A 26,321-nucleotide genomic window follows, 5' to 3' on the forward strand; every position below is an offset into this window, starting at 1 on the left:
TGAAAGAATTAATAAAACAGAACTATTTAAAGCAGCAAAAAACAACTTTATGTATCAGTATCCATAGAGATACAAATTATGCGGAGAGTTTGCTGTGGCTGCCATCATGCAGTTCTGCAGTTACGGAAATCCAGTCTAAAGCAGCTGTGGCTCAAGTGAATTGAGTTATGTATAGCCTCTTGGCAGTTTCCAAGGTCAGTCATTCCAAAGGCAATTAAAACCAGTAAGGATATGGTCTCTAAGCCACATATGTCCCTTCATTCGGTCCACCATGATTCTGGAACCAGTAAATTATTAAATAATTCATATACAATCCTTTTTCAAAAATTTGCTATGAGAAGACTTCAAGCATTTCTTATGCACAGTTTAAAAAATAATGGATTCTCTTTAATATGTTTGCTTTATTACAAGTACTTGGTTTTTCTTCTTCACTTGAATTTAGATGTACTTAGATAAAGGATTTGGGTTAGTGTTTGTCTCTAAGTTGCAGAGGTATGTCGCAATTTTGAATTAGGAGATGTGTCATTAAGTCACTACCATGGAATTAGAGGTGTTTTATTAATGAAATTTTGTTACTTATAAAAAAAGCAGAAAGGTGTCTTTTGACGATCATATAAATATATTTTTACTGCTTTCATTTCAGGCTGATCAGCTAATGTTTGCTCTACATTTTGTACGAGGAATGCACCCTGAACTTTTTCAAGAGAATGTAAGTGCTAGAGGAGAAAATCCCCAAGTGATTTAGTTAAACTTAATATGAAGAGTAAATAACTAGATAAAAAGTTTTTGTCAGTAAGTGTAGGACTTGGGATTTTACACTTATATCCTACTATTTTCCTATGATAGTTACTTTTGGATGTCAACATTGCATTTATTATGTTCAAAGTGAAGATTACCGTAAGAAAGGTGGGTAAATGGTTGCCTCTAAATAGGGGTCTGAAAAAGTCGGTTATGGAGGGTTCTTGTAGTTTTGTGAAGGCACTGTAACAGTGTTTCCCGCCACCATGTGGCTAGACTTTTATCTATCTTTCCGGTTAAATACAGGTGTTCTTTTATAAGTGATGGATACACACCTGTTTCACTGTGATCAGGGGTCGATTGCGCATCGTACCTTGGTACTGAAATGAGGAAAAAGGAGCACAAGACCTAGGAAGACATTAAATAAAAGTCTGATTCTGCAACCTGCAGTTGAAGACACTTAAGGCAAACAGTCTTCTTGGAAGGTGAAGTAATGAAGTTATCTTTTGTGCATTTCAGCCATTGATTCTTCAGTGTTTAAGAAATTACAGCAATCGTTAATGTCCTCATTTGCAACAGTGTCTTCAAGAGTGCACTGTACAGAGAGTGTCCTTCTTGTATGTTGTTCCCTGGCTGCATAAGTATTGGATTCTTTGCACCATAGTGGCCTATCTTTGAGAGGAATTATGAACACACCCTGGAATAGTTTATATTTTTGATAGCATAGTGGCATGCAGTTGGTATAGGTTCAAACCACATTTAATAAAAATCACTGTCCATTCAGTTTTCAGGCAAGTGCTGCATTATTAGTGTATTCACAAAAAATTGAGAGATGTCACATGTCATTTTTGACAGTGGTCTGAATGAGGCCTAATCTGAAATTGCCTAATTTATAGGGAATTAATGGGGAATTTACCTGTTGCTTAGAGGCTACCCTCTTCCCAACAAAATTGCAGCAGAGCCTGAGTACTGCTAACCCTTATTTCCATGGGGCAGCACACATTTCAGTAATAGCCTGTTCTTCTGTTTGGGTGTTAGATAATGCTTTTGCCCAACATGGGGGTTCATAGTGAATTTACATGTTTCGTGTAAAATGAGACTTTTAGTGATGATTGAGTTGGTAACTAAAATTTAAACACCTGTTAAAATTAATCTGAGCAGGTTATCCTAGACTGTCTTTGTAGGAAACAGGAAAAACCAGACCTATCAAAGAAGCAATTAGTTTCATCATAAACGAATTTCATAAAATAGGTCAGATGGTTTAGTACTAAAATTGCATACTGCTCTCCATTGACCTTACAGGCAGACTAGGGTAGCTGCCTGAGATGTAGATGCCAAAGTTATAGTTGTCTGTCGTGTAGTGAAATTAATCCTATTAAGTCTGCCTGAAGTAGAACAAGAAACACAATTGACTCAATACAAGTGCTTAAACATGGCTGATTAGCCTGTCCCAAGACACATTTCGTTATCTAAAATACCTACATGGAATGGAGGGACAAGGCTATGGCTTTCTGGACTAGAAGCTGGAGACCAGGAGGAGTATCAAATGGTAGTAGATGTCAATTTGCTAGAGGAGAGTCCATGGTAGGGTAAAAGGTAAAATGCATTTGAAGGAAGTTAAGGAACTTGATCATATGAAGGATGTGGGTTTAAGGTACAAGGTTTAAGAAAGCTTGGTTGAAACTTTTTGGTGTTATGAGTGGAATGTTGTTTTATTGCAGACATTGACCAAATGAAATCCCCCAGTCTGTCAGCAATGAAGCTGCCTGATAAAAATAACTCAAATTAATCTTGTTGGTAGAGGCATACCTAGCTACTCTTCATTACTAGAACTTCCTTAATTCATCTTTATTATTTCTTTTCAGAAAATATCTTGCTTTATCTTTCTAGTCCTTGAGTTTATAAAGTAATGAAGGCAGCAACTTGCAAATAGTTTTCTGACTAAATTGAAGCCTGGCTGCCTAGGCTTCTTAAGTATTTGTAAGTACCGCTTTATGTGTTGGTTGCTATTGTTTACAGTGCATTTCGATCAGCTATTAAAGCTCTTAACCAGCTTAATCTAGGTTACGTATAATGCACATTCCCGCAGTAGCTGAGTACTCAAAACAGGCAAATAATATCAATAATTTTATCACTTCTTTAAAAGGTAGAACTTATTTTAATTAAATTGTTAAGAAATTAGTGCTTGTGCAAGATATTGTTTGAGGAAAATGAAGCTGAAGTGGTTATTCTTTTAAAGTTATTTCTCTTAAAGCTTTTAATGTGATGAGGCTAGAAGTTGCTTATTATGCTGCTAGAGAATTTAGGATTCTAAGTCCCTGTCCCAAAAGAGTTCAACCTTCTGCACTTAGGAATTTTTTGCATAGTGATGAGAAATTTATAGTACAACTTCAGCATTATGTTATAGAATGCCTTGGCTCTTAGCAGAGATATTATCTTTCTGAATCAATATGTATAGATTTTTCTGGGGTAGTTTTACATGTCTCTACATATTATACTCCTGCTTTCCTTCATAAAAATATTACACGAATTCTGGTTTTAAAACTGGGGAGCCTTCATGTATTTTTGTGTGCATGGCCATTTTCTTTGTAATTGAAAGAGAGAGTGCTTTCAAGTCTCAGATAAATTGATGGGTACAAAAAGCTATGCTCTTGTCTGTATCAGATTAGTGCTAGTTGATTGACTTTTTCATTTGGAATCTTACTGTTGTCTTTAACAATTAAAAAAAAATCTTTATCATAGAATTACAGATACTGATTATGTAAAATTTCAATACTTACAAAGATTTTTTAGTATATTTCTTACCACCTCTAAATACAGGATTATGTCATTTCTAGCATGTTTTTAAATACTTATCTAATCTGTCTTAAAATACAAATACCAAGTCTAAAAGATTTAATCATACATAAATTCAATTTACATTTCACTTTCTTAAGGCAACCAAAGTATTCACAATACCAATCTATTATATTAAGTATTCCTCCTGTTCTAATAACTGCACCCTTTGGATACTATAAGATGAAACACTACTGAAACATGGATTCTGTAATTATCTGTCCCATGTGGGCTGCTGGTGCCCTATCAGGCAGTATGTGTTTCCTTGCCAGCCGCGTACGGCACTTCTTGCTGGTCTGTAGTTAATCAGTCTGGGTGGGAGCTGTGGGTGCTGGGAAGGGATGGGCCGCCTCCTTTTGTTTCTTTTTCTTATAAAGCACTGCAGTCACTTACCTTGAATTCTGCAAAAGGAGTTGCATACCGGTAGTATTACCTAGAGTTTTAAAAATGTTTTATAACTCTTTGAGAATCGAGGCTTAATTTGTTTATCTTCCTGCTTTGCCTACATGCTACTACATATTAACCTTTGTTCTTAAAGTTGTCTTGTGACTTATCTGAGTTGTTCATTTATTCCCCCTAGGAATGGGAGACTTTTACAGGTGTCATCATTGGAGATACCATAAGAAAATCAGTAAGCTACATTTATTTGTATATTTTGAAATAAGGAACATTTACTTAAATCCTGAAAAGTTAAAGTTGTATCCTTACTGTATGGTTTAATTAATTGTATTAATACATTAAAGGAACAAATTACACATAATAACATAAAATATAAAAAATTTTTGAAATTTTTGAACACGGCAACTTATTTTCTAATTTGCATAACTTTTTGCCTTTGTTGCTTCCCCCCCTGCCTTTTTCTGTTACCAGGATTGCAATTCAATTTGTTTTTTAAATGGGATGTTTGAGAAGGTGTTAAGCCCCTCTTAAGGAACTAAAATCAGTGTTTCTGCATCCCTCTCTCTCCCGGTATTATATATGAGTTGTACTTTTTCTATGGATTGATGAAATTGTCCACACACTTTGCTAACTTTGACATGCCTTTTTCCCCAGCCTCACGGTTCTAATTCTGGAGGTGTATTTGTATATTTTCCTAGGTGACAGAGCTAGCTTAAGAAGCTTCTGTTGCATGCCTGACTAATTGTACTGTAGTTACTCAATGTCCATCAATTCTATTGAATCTGTATACTTTCAAAATAACCTTCCAGTATAAAAGGGTAGAGAAAAAAGCTAAACTTTCCATAGTCTTATCCATTATAGCCCTTCTTTGAACCAAATATTTTGACAAAGCTTTTGAAAGGAGGTTTTAGGAAACAGAAGCCCAATCAGGAATCATGAGCTCAGTTTGCCTCTTCTTTTGTTAATCACCTCTTCTCTTGCGTTCAGGGTCAAGCTAGCTCATTTCCATCGGGCTTAGCTGCAGTTTTCATCATTCACAATTGCTTTCAGCCTTTAACCTTTTTTAGATGTCTGTCATGGTATCTCGTACATTCAGTGGTACAAGACAATGACCAATGTGAGTACCTCGTTTTTAGAATATTCATGACACCAACTGTGTTCAGGTGCATGCTGGCAGAAGTGGCAAGTCATTTAAAACATAATGTATTATTCAGGTTTTCTTACTCAGGCAGATGGTTGCTAAAAAGATCCTTAAATTCCCAGTGTCTCTAGCCCTTAGATGGCTCTACAGGTTTTGAATTTCAGTGTGAATATAGACATCCCTCTTCATCTATTATAAAGACTATGGAGTCTTTATAATTGAATTAAATGTCAGTGAACTTGGTGTCTGTCAAGTATTTTCTTGCTGTAGGTCATTTTCAAGCTATGTGAGATCCAATTGTATAATGGAATCTAACACCAGTTAAATTTAAACACCATCTAATGCACAACCCATAATAGATTTTGGAAAGATTGTGGACATATGTGATTCAACCCCAGTTCTAAATGGAATGTATATTGCAGACCCATCTCAAGTTTATTCCTACAATTGCTTCCGACTTTCCTATTTTTGTTCTTTCTCAGACTTCAGAACTCATGGCTGAGCCATCCTTTCACAGGAAAGCTTTCCTGTTTTCTGCTGAACATTTAAGATTATTCTTGAAGTTGCTCCATGGTTGAGAGATCCAAGGACATTTCCATGCAGAGACTGTCAAACTGGTTAATGGGCACTGTAACATTTTTTTATAAAAAACGATATTGTGAATACGGAGATGCCATGGGATCTTAAGCTATGTTGTTCATCCTTAGAATTTCCTTCATCACCAACACCTAAGGAGCAGAAAAATAGAGCTGTGGCCAAACTTTAGCAGCACAGACATGTCCAGAAGTAATGCTTTGCCTAGTGAATTACCCCTGAATTGCCCTTTGTGTGAAGAACCATCTTCTCCATGACTGGGAATATGTGCAGTGGAGTTAATTTTTGAAGTCAGTTGCTCAGAGTGCATATGCAGATAGCCAATCATTTGGGTTACTTGTTTTTAATGGAAAAGAAAACTACTTGAGTTGGATGTGTCATTCTAAATGATATTTTCAGGCTCAAGTGGTTAAGTGAATGTTAATGTATATCTCAAATTTAAATCATTGGTAGGTTTTTGTTTTGTGATGCTATTTATGAACTTAGCAAAAGACCACAGAAAGCTTCCTGTTGTGAATGCTATTTTTATTAAAAACATGGGTGTTGCGGTCTTGTTACTGAATATAGTGTTTCACAAAAATTTGCGTAACTTCTGTGTGTTATGTAACTTGCTTCAATAAGGATTCACAAAGAAGTGTTCGTGACCAGATTCCCTCTTGGATAGAACAGGACCGAGCCTGGGCAGTAGCATCTTTGAAGGTATACGTCACTTGGTAGATTGATTTGAACTTAAAAGGCCTTTGGTTTCAGCAGATAGTAATTTGGACTTCAGTACTCAAATATGTGTTTTTTCAGATGGAAATATTTTGTTATTTTAAACTGTTTATTCTGTCTTCCAGAAACCATGGCTTAATATATGCCCACCTGAAAAAAACCCCTAGTTTTTTAAAATTTAATATCATTTTTCTGAGCCTTTTCATGTACCTCTCTACCCCATCTAACAATAAATTTCAATGCATGTGAAAGAACCTGTCATCTTACTGAGATTAGAAAATACCATAAGCCTACCCAAGGTACTATAATTTCTATACATAGAAAAAATATGCAGAGAAAAAATCGCAAAGAATATTTAAGTTGCAGGTTTCTCTTATGTACTAACTTTTACAAACCACTTTATATTGTATTAAAAACCATAAACTGTTAATTGTGAAACTAGTTTTCTGCTTACCTGATTTCCATACACATCTTTAAAGGTATTTCAATGTTTGTTATTGCTCAGATCAAGGAATTTTAAACTATACAACAACAAAAAACCATTTTATTGCTTTGATTCATCCTACAACAGTAAATACTGAAGTCCTCTGATACTGAAGGGAACTAAATGAAAGTATTAGTCCTTGAAATTCTGTCTTAGGCTCTTCTCCTCCTGCACGTAGCTCAGCAGCAAAAAGGAAAACCTTGACCAGTCTTTGTCAAGGACTTTTGCTGCTAAATTCAGAGTTCATTATTCATACATTTCTTTTCACCAGGGATCAGGAACAATTGCAATAATGGTGTAGCAAGCGTGATTGTTAAGGGTTTAAGAAAGCAAACAAACAAACAAACAGAAAGCGAGTAACTGGGTGAATCAGTAGTATGTACTGATAGAAAAAGAACCTGGTCATGACTAAAGGAAAGGACTATGGTTGAGTAGAGCCCAAAGAACTTAAAAGTTTAAAAACAAAAATATAGAGCAAATACAGACTTAGGATTTCCAGGGAACCTGCCCTATTATTCTTTAAGTCCGAGGATTAAATTGAATTGAGTTATGTGATAGGCACAAGTATTTACAGGTTTAGGGTCATAGTGGTATTTGGAAATTAATTAAAATGTACAATGTCCAAATGGCTATTCTTTATTGTTAAATACGCATTATTTGTTTTGTAGATTTCTCTCCCAGGTCTCTATCAGACACTTTGCTTTGAAGATGAAGGTCTGTGGCACACTTTTTCTCAGAGCTCTGTGTGTGAACAAGACTTTCCATCTACTGTTGTAAAAAGAATTTCCTTATTTCAGCAGGTAATCTTTTAATATTAAATTATTTTAAAATAATTATGAGTTCAGCACTGAAAGTAATTTTTACATCTTGGGAATTTAGGCTTCAGGGCTGTTTGAATTATAAGCAGTGACAGTGTCTACATTGTCTTACAGATTAACTAGTTTATTTAATCCAAGGATTTTTTTTTCTATAATACATATTTAATTACGTATCCGAGTCTTTTCTGTGTTGATGTATTGACTGTAACTGAACATCCTGTGTAAGGTAACAACCTCTTTATTAATATTGACAGAATTAATTTTAAATAGGTATTAAAATTTTTTTATGGTTGCTTTCTAACTGCAGAATTTGTCAGCTTGTTGAATGTCGTTAATTTAGTTCATCATTAAATGTGCAAACTCACACATCTGACTGAAAACCACAAAATGCAGTAGCAGCCATGGCTTTTTAGAATAGTAGTCATGAAATACTACTTTTCCTGAAAGCTTGGTGATTAAAGAACTCACCAAGAATGTTGGAGAGACTATTTCCTTCTTCCACCTGGGGGTCCTTCTTCTGTGGAAGAGAACAATGTCATCCCTCTTGTGTTTATGGAAAAAAGGATGTCGTTACTTACTTTCAAATGATGCTGTGAGTTTTCATTTGAAGTCACTTCATATAAAATGAAGGCCCGTCCAAAGAAGGGGTGGGGTATAAGACAGAGTAGTTTCATGCTGGTTGGCTCTTAGGAGCTCTCTATTTGGAGTTTTTGTGGAGGAGGAGAATTTCTAAAATAGCATGCGTGGAATTTAGGAACAAACCATTTTGGAAAGGAATTTGTCTGAGTCATATTTGATTTGAAGAAATGCGGAAGAACAATTCTTACATATGCAATGTGTTGTCATAAAAATTCTTCATTTATAGGAAAACAAATCTGGAATGATCATCATATTACGTATCCAGGTATTAAGAAGTTTCTGTTGATGAAATATACTGGAACTACCTGGTTAGATTTATATGCCACTCATAAGTTAGTTTCTTTCAAACTTAAAAATGGTGCAGTAGCACTCAGTGTAATCTCAAGTTTAAGAAGTAGTACTTCCTTTAAAATTTAATGAATTTAAATTTTCCCTCTAAAACTAGCAACTTGGATATTCCAGATTTGGAAACTGGAATGTGATGGTCGGTTCAGAATTGTGGTTTACAGGTTTGCAAGTGAGGAGGTGGGAGAGGGGGTGGTGATTTTAACAAAACATTTCTACTGAAGTTGCATCAGTTGCCTGCACTGAACATTTGCAAGAAGTTAACTGAAAACGAGCCAGCTGGCAGGGAAACTGCTAATTTAATTCGTATTGAATTGATTAGCCGCTCATGTTCTGTAGTCTTTCGAAGAACAGTAAAAGCATCTGCATAACTACAAGGTTTGAAAGTCAGAATGTCTCAGAAAAAAAGTTAGATGTAAAACTCTAAAGGTGTGCTTGAACAAAGGAAATTATTTCAAAACTGATTATTTTACTGTATTACTGCACTGAAATCAGAAATATCAATATTCCATTTAGGAAGTTACTGCCTAAATACATGTATAGAATTTAGATTACCAGTATAAAGCTAAGTTTGCTTTCTGTAATTCCAGCTACCCACATAGCTACCTTTTTTTCTAAAACATTTTAGAAAAACTTCCAGCTTACCAGTAGACATTAGATGTAGATCTATCTTCTGATTTTACTACAAGCTGCTTACAAAAGAACAATTACATTAGATTATCTTCGAAAGGCATTATCAGATAGCTCTATATATTCCAAGAAAATAACTTTGTTCTAAAGAGAAATTTAAAGAATTCAGCCTTTTTAGAGAAGTCTTGCTTTTTAAATTGCCACAATATACTTTTATAAACTCATTTCCCCGAATATATTTTATTTTAAGGTACTTGTGGTCCAGGCTGTCAGACCAGACAGGCTGCAGAGTGCCATGGCTCTTTTTGCATGTAAAATCCTAGGTAAGTTAATTTTTCACTAGGGTGTTTCCACCCAATAATTAAACGTCTTTTTTTGTCCTATGTTTCGCCTTTATTTTATGGTTCTTATGGAATCCCTAATTTGAAAATATGCTGTAAATGGATTTGCTGATTTCTTTCTTGTAAAGTTTTGTTAAAAAGTGCTTTTAAAATGGTTTTGTTTATATTTCGTAGTGATTTAAAATAGAATAAAAGATCTGTCAGATTCTTTTAATGAATTCTTGAACATGGGACTAGTTAAGAAAGGAGAATATCCATTTTTCTGTAAGTTTTACACTGCGGCATTTTCCTTAAGACACAAATTTTCCAAAAAGCTGATTTTATTTAATGTCATTTACCATTTAAAAACTATTAGGTTTCATATTTTCTAAATTGGACATCAAAAAATTGTGTCATATTTTCATGTTTCATGTTTTCATTTTTACTGTCCGTTTAGAAATGCATGTGGTTTTGAATGAGTCAATACTACGGTTGTCTATTTGTTCGTGTCTGTCTGTTTCCTCTCTTCCTATTGTATCCGAAGCTTGGGATTTATATTCCAAATAATCTTAATTTTGCAATACAGCACACCAAAGCCTTCCTTTAGTTTTTAGCAGTTAATGACAATACGCGTATGGAAGATGAATCATGAGTGTCTCATTGGAGTGGACACTGTGGTTTTAAAAATCACCCTCTGCATTACTGCATTACCTAGATTGTAAAGCCAAATTTAAGTGACAAAGCCTGTTTTTAACGTGGCAGATAATGAACCTGAAGATTGACTCATAGGCTGCCAAAGTAATATGGCTGGACTTATATTTCCAGTACGTGTGAAGATCTGCAGTTTGAATAATCTCAAGATGGGCGATTTTGCATTATAGTGCAATAGATGAGTTATACATAAAAAATAATGAAATTTTGAGTTCTTGAAATACGTGTTATTTCTTATTATTTTAAGATTAGATATAAGTTTAGGTCTCTAGTTCTTGCATTTGTATTGGCATTTGTGTAAGAGTTTATCTTACTCCCTCATTATGCTCTGTCTGTGGGCGTTATTTGTTGGCCAAAATTGGTTCCACGTCTACCACCAAGGCTAGTATTTTCAGGAGTAAGGTTAGCCTGTTCTGTCAAACATTATCAGTAGATACTTTCATTATGGTGAGTGTTACAGGTCCCATGCTGACAATGTCCCTGCCTGTTGGAATCAAATGGCAAGTGCAATATGCAGTACGTGCGGCTCAAAGCCCAGCAAAGACCTGAATTCAGGTTAAGTTTATTCACCCACTTACTGTCTTCCAAATCTTAATTTATTACCGAAATTGGTTGGGCATGTCTTGATACCAGTTCCTTGGAGGCATTCCACGAGGGTATGGTTTTTGGTGAATGACAACTACCGCCTCACTGAGGAAGGCAGAATACCATTGACTCCATTTGTAGGCAAGGTTTCATCCACAGATTTTTCATGCATGTCAGTGAGATTTTGTTTTGAGATCATGTCATAAATCATGACTAGAGCTTTGCAACTAATAAAAGCAGTCATGCCTATATGAATTTCTTTTCATATTTTTTTCTACCATGTCTTTTTCAGGGTCCTTGCCCTGAAACTTCTTAAACAAACTGTTTCACTAAGTTCAAAAGGGAACTGTTAAATTTCTGATCTCCTTTGGCTGTTTTCCTGTGAGAAAAATGAGTTCCAAAAGAGCTGTAATAGCCTACAAGAAAGCCTTCCACTTCTGTTTTATCCAGATATGCTGTTTTTTTCCTTTTTTCATCTTTTACATATATTTTTAAATTTATGGATGAAGGGGGATTAAAATAATTTCTTTTGAAGATAAAGTTCATAAGAATTTTCTATAAATGTATTTTGTGGGGACCCAATGTATGCTTATTTCTTTATTTTACTTGCTGTACTGAACTGTACCATATTAGCAAAAATCATATTGACAGTATACTCCCAAATCATTCCTTATCTCTCATGGAGTTGGGTTTTATTCATATCTTCTTTAACGTAGGTTTTTGAGTCAGGCTACATCAGAAATGGTATTTAAAGAGGTGTGATTTTAATTACCTACGTTTTCATATTCTTCAAAAAAGCAGTATAGATATGAAGAAAGAAAATCAGTGCAGGCTAAACAAGTCTGTATTTTATTCTCGGAGACCATTTTCTATAAAGTAGACCAGAGCCCTCATGGTCATAATCGCATCTAGGCCAAAATAAAATTACTTGCCAAAATTAAAAAAAAAAAAAAAAGTCATCTCCTGCGTTCTGTATTGGAATTGTGAGTAGTAATGATACACTTACTGATGTTTTTGTACGTTGTTTCTCTGTGTACAGATCAACAACAGAAGGAATTTTAACAAGCATTTTGAGTTCAAGTTCCATCTGTTGTGAATTGGTTTAATTGCATCGACTCTAGTAGAAGTGCTTTTGAAGAGTTGTTCATTGATTTTATGGAAGCTTCATCAGTTTATAAAAAATGTGAAGTTTGCATCCTGTGCCAAACTATGTATTTATATGTCAGGTCTTTCTTTTTTCCCCTTAGATCCCTCCCCCTGCAACATTTTCTGGGAAGTTATTTGCTCTCACATATGCTTTTTCTTCTCATGTTAGGATATAAGATTTAGAAATTCTGTCAGAATGCAACACGGAGGTAGAAAAGTATGTCAGGAATTCCCAGTCTGACTGCATGGTTATTATCTGGAATACGAGTACTCATTGATTTACCCTGAAAACACTGGAGTCCGTTTTTTTTCTCTAAACATAATCCTGGCTGTAGCTTTAATTCTAATGGCCAGGAATAGACAGGACAGTATTGTAGTTTTTCTGTATTTCACTTCTGTTGAGCTTTAAAACAAAAAGCACGTTCAGCATAGCTGTGCTTTTTCTAAACATTGTGTCCAAATTTCTAAAATACTGTTTTATGGAAGAAAATGTGTTATGTAAGAAAACTTACACTGTATTAATTTTCTAGATGATGCATCTCAAGAGTGCTACAATGTATTTGGCTAGGCAGTTACTCGTTTACAACTGCACCCCTTTTAAATTAGCATAATTACCATAAATATATTATTATAATAACTTGATTTGCAGGCTTACATACATTTGTCTATTGCCTAATCATAGCTTTTTATTCTATTCCCCATTTAAGGCAAGCATAGTCCTCAGTTGAAATAGAGTTATGTAGGCTATCAAAATTCCTAATCAATTAAGCTTCTCGGGAATCTGTGTGCCTACTCCTTGCACTGCTAAAAATAATAATACAGCCATCAGTCTTTGGTTTATCTTGATTGTAGTATACTCCATGCACTGTTTGTAGTAGCAAAGCAGTCTTAGGAACAGGAACTTAAGAACGGTTGAATAAGTGAAGAAGAAAGGTCTGCCTAGCACGTTAAGTATATGCAAGAGTGTCTAGCAAGAGTATGAGAACAGTGACCAGTGTTCTGTGTCTCCAGGGTTTCTCAACTGGAAGTAATAACACAGTACTTAAAAGAAAGGGTGCCTACAAGAAAGATGGGTACAAACTTTTTAGAAGGGCCTGTTACGGTAGGACAAGGGGTAATGGCTTTAAACTATAAGAGGGAAGATTTAGGCTAGATAGAAGGAAGAAATTTTTACAAATGAGGGTGGTGAAACACTGTCACAGGTTGCCCAGAGAGGTGGTAGGTGCTCCATCTCTGGAAACATTCAAGGTCAGGTTGGACGGGGCTCTGAGCAACCTGATGTTGAAGATGTCCCTGCTCATTGCAAGGTGATTGGACTAGATGACCTTTAAAGGTCCCTTCAAACACAAATTATTCTTTGATTCTATGATTTTCATTTTGTGACTTTGTATATCGTTCCGCATTTCTGTATAATAACGAATATCTGCAGCATTGCATGATGCCCATTCCACAATGTTAATTACAGGTCAGAACGATCTCCATTTGGTTTTTGTATCTTTGCTGCCTGTTCACTTCAACAGATATTTTTAGTCCTGTATCTTTCATAGGATTTCAAACACGTGCAAATTTTCAAAATTATTTTCTTCACTGAAATAGAAGTTAATAAAAATTAAAATTTATGTTTCCAGGACCTTACTTTTAATCAAATCTTGATCTAACATTTGGTTTTAAGATTCTCAATATATCTTTATTCCTTATGTAGGTAGTGATTAAGTTCTAATAATGCTTTATGTCATGTTTTAATATTTAAATTAATATGGAAATATTTATATTTTGATACTTCAACAGTGAAATATAGTGACAGTGAATACAACTCAGTAGGGAGGGATTTGATGAGGTGAAACTTGCTTGAGGTGCAAGACAGTGGTTTATAGCCCAAATATCAGAACACATCGCAAGTTCGTCTTCCTTGTGGTCCTCATGCACAGTAAGAAACACTGGATGTTGGATTTTCTAATTATAGGCATAATACTGTCTTCAGTATTGTAAGCACTCTTTCATAAAAACTAACTAAAATAACCTTTCTTACCCTAGAGAATGCTGTCATGTTCTACTTCTCATATTTTTCTTATATTGCTTAGAATGACTCAAGTAGCTTGAATTATGACTGTAGTTGAAAAACAAATAAACAAATCTCTACATAGATATCAATTTTCATTTTTTTCTTAGCTAATTTGTCTATTTTCTTTCTTTCTCCCCTCCCTGCCAATAGCTTAGCTATTTCCATTTATGGTGTTAGTGAAGGGAATGTTAAATCTGGAATAGCTTGTATTTGTGAAAAATGTTACTGTAAGTTCGGTGTGGAGGAGTGACTAGAAAGCTGGTATGCTGGGCAGCTTTCATTCAAAGTCTAAACTTTTTTTAGGCCTTCTGAAAATGCATCCAGATTTGGCCAATACAGGATTCCTTGAGAAACAACTTGCAGATGTTTGTCAGATATTTTTGAGATTCTGACAGATAAGAGTCTTCAGTCCCTGCAGAGTCTTCCTCACTGAGCATGCTTCAGTCCAGCACTGAACAGCCGTACTTTAATTTCAGTGTTGTTTTCTGGATCTTCTAGAGTTTAGGGCTTATTGGCAGTGAGCAGCTGAACTCATCAAGGGAGCTGCCCATATCAATTGCCTTATGGCCTCAGTTTATATACTTATCTCTGCTTATGTTTTATCTCTACATGCCTAATAAATGTAAAATTAAAATATTTTCCAATATTAGTCTTGTTTAATTCATTATTTTAAAGCATTTTGATTGATAGTGATTTTATCTGTTTAGTTGCATTGGTTAGAGTCTTTGTACAGATATGTGCAGAGAACCCAGACCTCATACTAAGCTTTGCCGGCCTGACCTGTTACATTCAAATTATATAGTATTGTTCTATGTGGAGATAATAGCTCAAGTCTGAAAGCAGACTGTGCCCTCAAGGAAATGTGTACTGCGTGTTTTAGTAGGCATGGCATAGAGGCCACTGATTTGGTCTCTTCTGTCTTGCTTTATGTTGGGATTTCCCATTGCACCTAACACTGCACTATTTAAGGACCAGTCTGAAGATGGATCGGAAATATTTGGTTCACATTGTTTAAGTTTATATTACGCATAGCTTTGGGCTCATGTATAAATGCCTTGCCTATATTGTGTCAACATTTTAAACATTTAAGTTGTATATAAAGCAAATAATAGACTAAAGTAATTGTAGTACCAAGAACCATGTAAAGTCAAAGTCTAATAATTAAGGCTCTCGGGACAATACAGGAGAGAAGTTCCGCGTGTGGACATACACATTGCAATTAGTTTGAGCAAATAGCACAGCTTTTCATACTCTTACATTCCAGCTCTTCTCTTTTTCTATGTTTTCTTGAAGGCTGCACTTTAAATAAAGACTGACGTTTATATTTGTCAAGCTGGAAGTCCAGGCACCCTTTTGGTGCTTGTGTCTTTTTCTTATCAACATAGGGTGCCTTCTACCTGCATATTTTAAGGGGTTTTTTTGCCATTGTAGGGCCAGTTTTATGGTCTCCATTGAAGAGAACTTTGACAGCCAGATACCTCTAAAGTGGTTAATGAAGCACTCCATCCTGTCTAATCACTTTATTTCCCTAATAATTCTAATTATAGGAATAAAAGAATTATCTCCATCACCTCTGAATTTGAAACGTCTGTATAAAGAGACTCTGGAAATTGAGCCCATCTTGATAATTATTTCTCCTGGTGCTGATCCTTCTCAAGAGTTGCAAGAACTTGCCAGTGCTGAAAGAAATGCTGAGTGCTACCATCAGGTCAGTCTTACATAAGCAGAATGATTAAAAGCACAATGTGTAAAATTTTACAGTAATAACATCTGTTTTACCTTGGTTTTTAAGGAAGTTAGTATGTAAAAGTGTAGTTTGGTGTCTGTGTATTTGTTGTTCCCACCTATCTCGCCACTATCTTCTGATTCCATTTGCAAAATGTGTTGGAGAAGGGAGACACAGTGATCCTCACAAGAGGCATTGCTCCAACTTGGAGAAGGGGAAAAATGAGAAGATAGATGGAAGGGACCAAAAGAGACTGAGAATTGTTATACATGCTGAAACATTATCTTTTTTAGCGTGGAGTAATCAAAATCTGAACAAAACCAACTGAAAACTAGATGTCATAATTTCCTCTCCTTATAGGACTTGCATATTTCTTTCTTCAACAGAAAACATAAATCAGATGTTCAGGGTTCGTGAATGCTTAGGAATTTTGTGAAATTCTGTAAAATATTTTGAGAAATTTTACAAGCAAATGTTAACCAATTAATTGTTGATGGGAGTTCTTGAACAGAACTCTTACATTTCAAGTCTTTTTTAAAAACTATTTAAGATAGACCATGTGGGAAAGCCTTCAGATTTCAGGAATAGGCATACGACACCAAAATTATTTTCCCAGCCAATATAACAGTTGGTTTTTGTCATGGTGTACAACTTCTTCCCTGTTTTGCATTCAACACAAAACTAAACTGGGTGAAGATAATTCCCCTTGAGTAGACTTTAATCAGGAATTGTACTGCTAAGAAGTCACTTTATGTTTTCTGTGTTTGCTTCAAAATTTGATCTATGCACAGGTGTTGAAAACAACTTTTCAGTTTTTAAGAAGAAATTTACTGTAGTTGTTAAATTCAAAGAATAGCCTAGAATGGAAGAGACTTCTGGAGATCATCTGTTTCAGCCCCATGCTCAGACCAGGGAGGTCCCCCCTCCAAGGATGGAGATCCCACAATATCTCTGGGCAACTTGTTCCGATATTTGACCACTTGCACAGGAGAATGTTTTTCCTGATACTGAATCAGTATTTCCCATGTTCCAACTCATGAGTCTGGCTCTATCTTCTCTGCATTCTTCAATCAGGTAGTTGTAGACAGCAAGAAGTTCTCCTGACTGCTTGGCTAAACAAACCCTGCTCAGTGTGCCCTGACCTTGTTGGTCATCTGCTCTGGAGTCACTTCAGTATGACCATGTCTCTATTGTACTGGGGAGCCCAAAACTCAACATAGTACTCCAGATGTGGTCTCACAAGTTCCAAAGAGAGGAGAAGGATCACTTCCCTGGACTTGATGAAAGCTTTAACTAATACAGCCCATTATGAGATTGGCCTTTGTTGCGAGGGCCCATTGTTGGCTCATATTCAACTTACTGTCCACTAAGGCCTCCTTTTCTCCAAAGCTGCTTCCTAGGCAGACCCCAGCCTGTACTGTTGCATGGGATAATTCTGTCCCAGATGCAGGACTTAGCGTTTGGCTTGTTGAACTTCATAAACTGCTAGCCTGTTTCTCCAGCCTGTTCAGGTCCATGTGAGTAGCAACCTTGCCTTCCAGTGTATTGGTTGCTTGCCCTCCCCCCACCCCCTTTGGTGTTATCTATTAGCTTGCTGAGAGTGCACCCACTTATGTCACCAGTGAAGACATTAAACAGTATGTGTCCTACTACTGATCTCTGAGGGACACCACTAGTTACTGGCTGCCGGCTGGACTCTGTACCACTGACCATCCTCTGAGCCCAGCAGTCCACCCATTTTTCTACCTATCTTATATTTCACTTCTCCAGCCCATATTTCTCCAATTTGGTGATAAGAAGGATATGGGAGACTCTGTCAAAAGCCTTAACTAAAGTCAAGTTATACAACATTCACTGGCACCCCCTTGTCCATAGTGTCAGTCACCTCATTGTAGAAATCAGTGAGGTCAATGAGGCATGAGTTGCCATTGGTAAATCTATATTGGCTGCTCCTTATCACCTCTGTGTTCTTCATGTGTTTAGAAATGGCTTCTAAAAGTACTTGCCCCGTAACCTTCCCAGGGACTGAGTGGAGGCTGACAAGCCGATAGTTACCTAGATCTTTCTCCTCCTTGCCCTTCTTGAAGATAAATGTGACATTTTCCTTTTTCATCACCAAATGCCCCAGAACAACATAGCCTTTTGAAGATGAGAGCAAGGATTTACAGTAGCTGGTCCCCCAACACTCTTGAATGCATCTTGTCCTGTGGATATTCTTTATTTCTAATTGTGTAGAGTGATTCCTAAATCTCTCTGTCTCTGCTGTGGGTATTGCTTCACTTCTGCTTGTACGTTTGGGAGACCTGGGAGGCCTGAGAACAAACCTTAGCAGGGAAACCTCAGAGTAAAAGGGTCAGCTTTTTCCATGTGCCTTGTTCCTATGTGCCCTGTGCCACCAAGCAATAGGCTCACAATTCTCCTTGGCTTTCCTTGGCGGACAGGAACCTTACAGAACTCAAGAAATGAAAAGTCCTGCCCCAGGGAAAGAAGAAACCCTTGCAATGATACAGGCAATAGATTGACTGGCTAGGGAGGACCTCTGATGAAAAGGACTGGAGGGTTTTTGTAGACTACAAGCTGGACATGAGCCAGCACAGCACCCTGCCAGCAGAGAAGTCTTTGTGATGACCTAATAACAGCCTTTCAATAAGTATAAGAAGGTCACTGAGCAAATGGACCCAGACTCTTTGCAGTCAGGCATGGTGGGAAGACAAGAAGCAATGGGCATAAATGCTAACGAGATAGGTAGGGTTACAACAGGATTTAAGGAGAAACTTTTTCACCATGAGAACAGTCAAACAGATTGCCCGGTGCAGTCTCCATCCTTGAAGGTTCCCAAGAGTCTACTGGACAAAGTCCTCAGCTTCTGGTGTGATCTTTCATAGCTGGCCCTACTTTGAGCAGGAGGTTGGACTAGAGATCTTTCAGGATCCATTCCAACTTAAATTATTCTATGGTACAAGCAGTTTCCTAATATTCCTAATTCACATTACCAGTATGCTTTATAACTTTTTGTAAAACTTTATTTCCTTCTGTCATTTGAAATATTCAGGGGAGGGGAATTGTTATCTAGCTGATTGCTGGTTAGCATAGAAATGGAAAATGTCAAGTTTAATGTTGCTTTTAAATAGTCCTTGAAATGGTTCCTTTCCTGGAATGTGCACTGGTGTAATATATTTTGCCCGTCAAATTGTAAAGATTTAGATCCTACTGCCAGCTTATCTAGCTGTGAATGTTTCAGAATGCATATTTCTTATTCTATCACATGTTTTTTTGTGTGTTTATCTCTAAATATCCTTTACATGTTGGACTTTTAAAATGCAGCATGGTGTGGTACTTGATTAAGGAACGGTACTGAAAGCTAAATCATCTGAAAGTTGGCCTACGAAGGAGAATATTTTTTGTTATTATTTTTTCCAGACCTTTCTCATGCAATTTGAATAGAACATAGAAGATCAGGTTTTTTTTCTCTGTTGAAGCATTTTTCATATGGGATAAAGAACAGACTACTAAATTTCTGTGGTGTACTACCGTATTGTCTGGTGACTTTCAGTTATCTTCTTTTGGCAATTTTAAATTATTTCAAGATATACTCAGTTTTATTTAGGCAGAGAATATCCATGTGTCATCATACAAAGCTAAGGCACCCAGTTTCTTTGGTAAACAGTTTTAGGATAAAAAGTCAGGATGGATTTCCTCCTAATGGATATTTGATGAAGTCATAACAGTTACAGTAGTTCTATTTTGCTATAGCAGTAATGCCAAGACAGGACTTTTCAGATTGGCTAAAACTAATTTGTTTTCAACCTGCATGGTTTAGGGTTTTTTGTTACGTATAGCTTCCAATTAGATTCTAAGGGAGAACTAAGGTGAATGTACTGTACAGATAGTCTAACATTGATTGTTGCAGTAAATGTGCCACGCAGTGAGTCCTTTCTTTATTTTCAGTTTTCACTAATTTATCTGAAAATTCAGGTTTGGATCTTTGTATTTCCATGTGAAGATCAAAATTTATTTTAGCCACAATATGGTACTATAAAAAAAAAAGAAAAGACTATAAAGCTATTCATATTTCCCAGTTGGAAAGAGAGCAGCCTTAGTTTTTCACTCATCTCAATACAAAACTGTTTCTCTTCAAAGGAAGTGCTCCTAACTTACAGTCAAAAGAAAATTCATTCTCATTTATCTCTTGGTTTTGTTGTATCAGCAATTCTGCAGTAATACAGTTCAGTCACTGATATTTAAATTACTTTTTGAGTTCCCGGGGAATACAATCACTGTCACCAAATGGTGTGTGGTTTTTTCGTAAAAAGACCAGGTGATGTTGTTTCTTAACAAACTCTGGTTAGATAGGTTGTAAATAAAAAACTACATTTTCATTAATCTTTTCTCTACTTTGGTAGCTTATCACATTAGAGAAAATTCTGGTTATCTTTAGCACACCTTTTTTACATATGCATTCTAACTTTGAAACACAGTTTTGTATTTAACTGTTAAATGAGATATGATAAATTCCTCTTGCAACTCTGTCTTTCATTTCAGATTGCAATGGGCCAAGGCCAAGCTGACCTGGCTATTCAAACTTTAAAAGAATGTGCACGCAATGGAGAATGGCTGTGTTTAAAGAACCTGCATCTTGTTACATCTTGGCTTCCTGTATTGGAAAAGGTGAGGGTAACTAGAGAATAATGTGTTGGAAACCAGACAAGATTGGTATGCCACATTTCTGAAGCATTTCAAGCATTTCCATGGTGTTGTTTAAAATTCCAACAATTTAAAAATAAACCTTTGCAGTTTTCTCAATCACAAATAAGGTGAAATGCTTCAGATCTAAGCAGCTCCTTCCTTTGTGTAAGTGCTTTTATTTTTCACACAGTGTAGAGTATTTCTGCCACAGTGAGTGAACAAATGATCCTGTTAGGACTTCTGGTACTTTACGAGATACTGCCCATGTTTGCTAAACTCTGAATCTGTATGCTTAAATTTATTCTCTTTTTTTTTTGGTTCAGTTCTAGGACTTTCTTTTTAGTAGTTCTTTGTAGCTTGTGTCTGAGTCACTAAGAGGTTTTTGCTAATTTGAAATTAAAATGTCTAATGTTTTATAGAAACACACTCTTACTTATGGCATGTAAAATCATTAACTTGCTGAGTAAATCAAAGTGACTGTACATGTATATGACTGTGAAATCCACAAAACAAACTACCTCAAAAAAGAAAAGTGGGGAATTCCTATCACCAGTGAACAGTAAGGAAGTGTTTGTAAGCCTCTTACTAATGATAGAATTTTAGATCTTGTAAATATTGAAATATGGATATTTATCAGAAGTTTCTTGTTCTTTCCACAAGAACATAATACTGAAAATGTTAAACTTCCTGCTGAGCTTAATATAGACTGAGATTTGCTGATGTTTGACTCAGCACATCCCCTTGTCTGTTTTGTATACCATTAGCAAGTGTGAGGCTATGTAATTCGTATGTTTCAACTTTCTCTTAAGAGAAGTCTGCCTATTTATAATTCAGTTCGATTCAGGTACATAAATTTAGTTCTCACAATCTTTCCATCTGAGAAGACGAAGTATGTCTTCTGGTCAATATGAACTTTATCAATATGAAGATGATACCTTCACAACTTAAAACAGACTGCCCTTATCTGTCTTCTAGCCAAACGCGATGTATCAGAGGATGCATGTTGCAGATGATTGCACTTGAACCAGCACGTACATTCCCTTGTTTTCTCTTCTTCAATTTGCTTCCAAGGCTGTGGGTCATTTTCATATTTTCATTTGTCTCCCATAACATCCTCATAGGCAAGTTGATGAAATACAGACCTGACTGTAACACAGTAGAAGTGAAGTAGACTGAACACTGGTAGATTGAAAACTGCCTAAATACATGGCTTAAAGGGTTGTTGTCAGCAGTAAAAAACCCAGCTGGAGGCCATTTATCAGTGGTGTGCTCCGGGGTTGATACTGCGGCCAACATTTTTTAACATCTAAATTAATGACATGAATAATGGGAGAGAGTGCATCTTCAGCAAGTACAGGTGATGCAAAACTGGGAGAAGTGATTGATACAACAGACAGGTGTGCTTTCATTCAGAAGGACCTTGGTAGGCTGGAGGAGTAGGCTGACACGAACCTTGTGAAGTTCGGCAAAGGGAAATCCCAAGTGCTTCCCGTGGGGAGGAATAACTCCAGGCACCCAGACAGTCTTGGGGCTAACTGGCTGAAAAGCAGCTTGGCAGACAAACTTGGGAGTCCTGGTAGGTAAGCAGCTGACCATGAGCCAGCAGCGTGTCCTTGTATCAAAGAAGGTCACCGGCCTCCTGGGCTGCTTTAGGCAGAGCGTTGCCAGCAGGTCAGCGGAGGTGACCCTTCTCCTCTGGTCAGCCCCGGTGAGACACATCTGGAGTGCTGTGTCCAGTGCTGGGCTACCCGCTACAAGAGAGGCATCGGCATACTGGAGCCAGTCCAGTAAAGCGCCACAAAGGTTATGAAGGGACTGGAGCATGTGTCATACAATGAGAGACTGAGAGAGCTGGGACTGTCCAGCCTGGGGAAGAAAAACCTTGGGGGGACTCTTATTATTGTGTATTGGCTGATGGGAAGGAGCAAAGGAGACAGAGCGAGACTCTTCTCAGTGGCATCCCATGATGGGACAAGAGGCCATGGGCACAGACTGAAATACAGGAAATGCCGTTTAAACATAAGACAATTATTTTTTTTACGCAGAGAGGCTGTGGAGTGTCAGTCCTGGGAGATATTGAAAACCTGACTGTACACTGTTCTGGGCAACGTGCTGTAGCTGACAGTGCTTTGAGTAGAGAGTTGGACTAGACAGTCTCCAGAGGTTCCTTCCAACTTCAACAGTTCTGTGATTTCGGGTACCAGATGTAGTTGTCATTTTGCCTAAGGAGCAGAATGATTCAGGGTTAACAGAATTTTCTTCTTCACTAAAAGCACAGAAAACAAAACGATTGTGATTATATTTTAGAGATTATCAAAATGAATGGATTATGAGAAAATCTGTTAGAGTTTTTTGAGCTATGTTTCTTCCAAGACACATAAACAAAACTGTTGACATTGTTCTCAAGTCAGTTGTCAAAAAGCTTTGGTATGTCTGTATCAGATGCATTTAAAGCACCAGCAGTATGTTTTCATACATTCAGTAATTACATGTTTTTTGTGAAGCCTTCGTATTTGAAATAGCATTTGACAATATTTATTCTTTTAGAACTCCATTTTCCTATCTTCAGTTGTCTGTGAACCATCATATGTGAAGTGTGCATATAATAAACACTTGAAGAAAAAGAAATTAATGTAGCTACACAGTTATTGAAAGTCTTTGAGATCTGTTGTTGATATGCAGACCACATTTCAAGCCTTCATCTTTTGACATGCAGCCTTCTGGTATTTTTTTACTTAAAAGAAGTAACAAACTGATATATATTTCTATGCTCTGAATTTAGGATCTGGGAAGGAGTTGCAAATATTTTGACAAGGCTAGAACAAACTTTGAACTTGAGCACGGTGGGCATATATAATGTGTGGAGACAAGACATCACGAACTTTTGAATTGAATGAAGATCTTTTGAATAACCTTACTAGTAAAAACAGCTAAAGAATTTTTAGACAAATCTAACTTTCTAATTTATGGTATTATAGTTTTGTAAATACAGTTCTGTATATTAAAAAAAAAAAGCAAACCAAAACCTACTTCAATACATAACATCTCTTTAACAGGAACTGAATACGTTACAGCCTCAACCAAACTTCCGTCTTTGGCTTACTACAGAAGTTCATCCAAAATTTACTCCGATTTTGCTTCAGTCAAGTCTGAAAATAACTTATGAAGTAAGATCTGTTTGGAAACTTTTTATTGCATGTTTTCAAAGAATGAACTTTGATGTATAGTAAACTATATGTTTATATAGAATAAAGTTTGGACAATGTGGACTATTTTCGTAACTGGTTTTGCCTTGTATTTCAGTTAGATGCAATACAAAAAATGCTATGAATTTACCTTGAAAGATTTTTAATGATCATTTATAATATATATATGGACATTTCCAGAAACTGTGCTTTGAATAGAAGGTTTGTAAAATTTCTTTCCAGGTATTTTTTCCAATTGAAAGTCTGAACTGAAAGTATTTGGTTTTTGCTCCAAATTCTTTTATGCATTTAATCAGTGTTTCTTAAAAGCAAAAACCTACACAGGTGCTGGGACATGGATGAAAAACAAGGAATTCCTCCTTCTTGGTGAATGTACTCATCTGAAGAACACAGAATCACACTTCATCTTCCTTATTTTTCTTTTTGGCCCCATAGCTTTTTATTCACCCTTTCAACAAAAATGGCTCTCCTCCTATACAGCAGGATATACAGCTAAAGGCATTCACTAAAAATTGAGAGTTTTGCTTTCAGAATGGGTTAGCCTAAGGAATAACTGTGACCATGCCCCTCCAACTTGTCGGAAAGTGCTCTAATCACGTATGCATTTATGCATTAATGTCCATTATGGAAATCATGGGTAGGGGTGCTACCAACTCTTCCATTGGTCATGTAGTGTGGAGATTTTGCCTACAGCTAAACCAAGAAGCTCTGACCTTTTAGAGTTCAATGTTGCTGACTTTCAAGAAGCCAAAATTGTTACACTTTTATATTGACTGCATGTTTTTTTTTAAACTTCTGGGGTACCTTCTTGCTTATATTGAGGTCTTCAGTGGTACAGAAGCTACAGGACTGTACAGGATTGGCACATTTCTTTTCATCTAGCTTCTTGAACATATTGATCCCACTGTCTTTGAAATAACTGGAACTTCGCGCCAATGCAATGTTCTATATCATCTTGTTACCTTTTTTTTTCATTTGTAGTAAATATTTTATTGCCGTGAAAGGGCAATGATCACCAATTAATTGACTAATAGTATTTGGTTATTATATGGTTGTGGTATGTCCCTTAACTGTTACCAATCAAGATGTAGATAGTTTAAAACAAAGTCATCAACTTCAATATTTTGGAATTATTTTCCGCAAGTGTGCATATGCAAGATATGCAACTGTGGTAATCTAAAATTAACAAACATTATTTTTCAAAAGAAAGAGAGAACATTCTTATCAATTTGAAAATGTGATTTAAATCTCTTCAGAATTTATGTTTGCTTTCACATTTGTAAATAATTTGAAAACATCTGGGTATCTCATCAGTTGTTTTTACTTTTAATCACTGTAATCTTTGTTATTATACAGACTTTAAGTGCAGTTATTTCCACTGGTTACGAGCACCACGTAACACTAGATCAGAGAACTGGCGTTGTATCATACATACAGACCATAGCAATATGCTAGCTAACAGAGTGTGTTGATGGCATAAGGCAAGTTGGCTCTGATCACAGAAATGATAATTGGTAGTTCAGCTTGTAAAATCAGGAGAAATGTTCTTCAAAAAAATGAGTTTACTTTTATGCAAACATATTTTGATAGAGTACTATTCTTTCACTAAGTTCTTTTAGTGTAGTTCCCTCCTCCTATCAGTTAGTCCTGGTTACAATTTCCTTCGGTATGTTTAAGTTACTTTCAGTATAAGACTGTTCCATTGTTAGGCCATTTATTAGAAGCAGATTTTTTTCTTGTTTGTCATCTCATTAAGTTGTAAATCGTTAAGTTAGAATTTAAGGAAAGAGTACATAAAAGTGTCAGGTTTTCTGTCTAGAGCAATGTTTTTCCTTCCAATTCAGGCACCTCCAGGTCTCAAAAAGAATCTCTTGCGAACCTATGAATCATGGACACCAGAACAAATTAATAAAAAGGGAAATTTGTCACGAGCGCATTCTCTCTTCTGTTTAGCATGGTTTCATGCTGTATGCCAAGAAAGAAGAAACTATATTCCTCAGGTAATAATTCTTTTTGCTACCTTTTTAAAAATTTACCCCGTTTATTAGCTTTTACACTTGGAAGTTTTTCATCAGGTATATGATTGGTCACGTTGAGAGATGGGAAGAACTTGGATGCTTCTGGTGCCTGGCTTCATTATTGTCTCTGAATTCATTGCAAAATAAGATCTTGGTCGCCTGTCCCTCTGAAAATTGCTGCTGGCTGCATGGGGTTATTTTGTGATTTGTGTACTAACTGATACTGATGCAGGAGTGAGGTTCCATGGAAAAGATTATGTGAATCCTGTTTGCTTGGGACAGGAAATAGCATTATGGAAACACGATTGAACGGAAGACATGAGAAAAGAGACGCTTTGGTGGGAAGGAGGTGGTGGGAAGGAGGAGATGGCATTGTCTACTCTTTCTGCACACAAACCCTGTTAAGGGATAAGGAAGAACAAGGGAATTTACACGTTTCTTGTGAGGATTATAATAGTTTTCAGAGATTGTGATGTAGTTTTTCCTTAGACAAATTTTTGTTTAAAGTAAACATTTCTTTCTGG

The 26,321-nt window shown here is 36.3% G+C and overlaps 1 protein-coding gene across 3 annotated transcripts in view; it reads left to right on the forward strand.

The window, feature by feature from the left end:
- DYNC2H1 (dynein cytoplasmic 2 heavy chain 1) overlaps nt 1–26,321 on the forward strand; it is a 178,041-nt gene that overhangs the window by 82,143 nt on the left and 69,577 nt on the right. For all 3 annotated transcript variants that reach the window (XM_063330001.1, XM_063330007.1, XM_063330017.1), the window contains exons 71-79: nt 644–709; nt 4,154–4,204; nt 6,329–6,406; nt 7,574–7,705; nt 9,588–9,660; nt 15,709–15,869; nt 20,430–20,555; nt 23,630–23,740; nt 25,624–25,779. In XM_063330001.1, the coding sequence (XP_063186071.1) occupies nt 644–709; nt 4,154–4,204; nt 6,329–6,406; nt 7,574–7,705; nt 9,588–9,660; nt 15,709–15,869; nt 20,430–20,555; nt 23,630–23,740; nt 25,624–25,779 (954 nt within the window). The remainder of the gene's footprint in view (nt 1–643; nt 710–4,153; nt 4,205–6,328; nt 6,407–7,573; nt 7,706–9,587; nt 9,661–15,708; nt 15,870–20,429; nt 20,556–23,629; nt 23,741–25,623; nt 25,780–26,321) is intronic.

This window comes from Chroicocephalus ridibundus, chromosome 1 (assembly GCF_963924245.1).
Source record: "Chroicocephalus ridibundus chromosome 1, bChrRid1.1, whole genome shotgun sequence".
Lineage (NCBI taxonomy): Eukaryota > Metazoa > Chordata > Aves > Charadriiformes > Laridae > Chroicocephalus > Chroicocephalus ridibundus.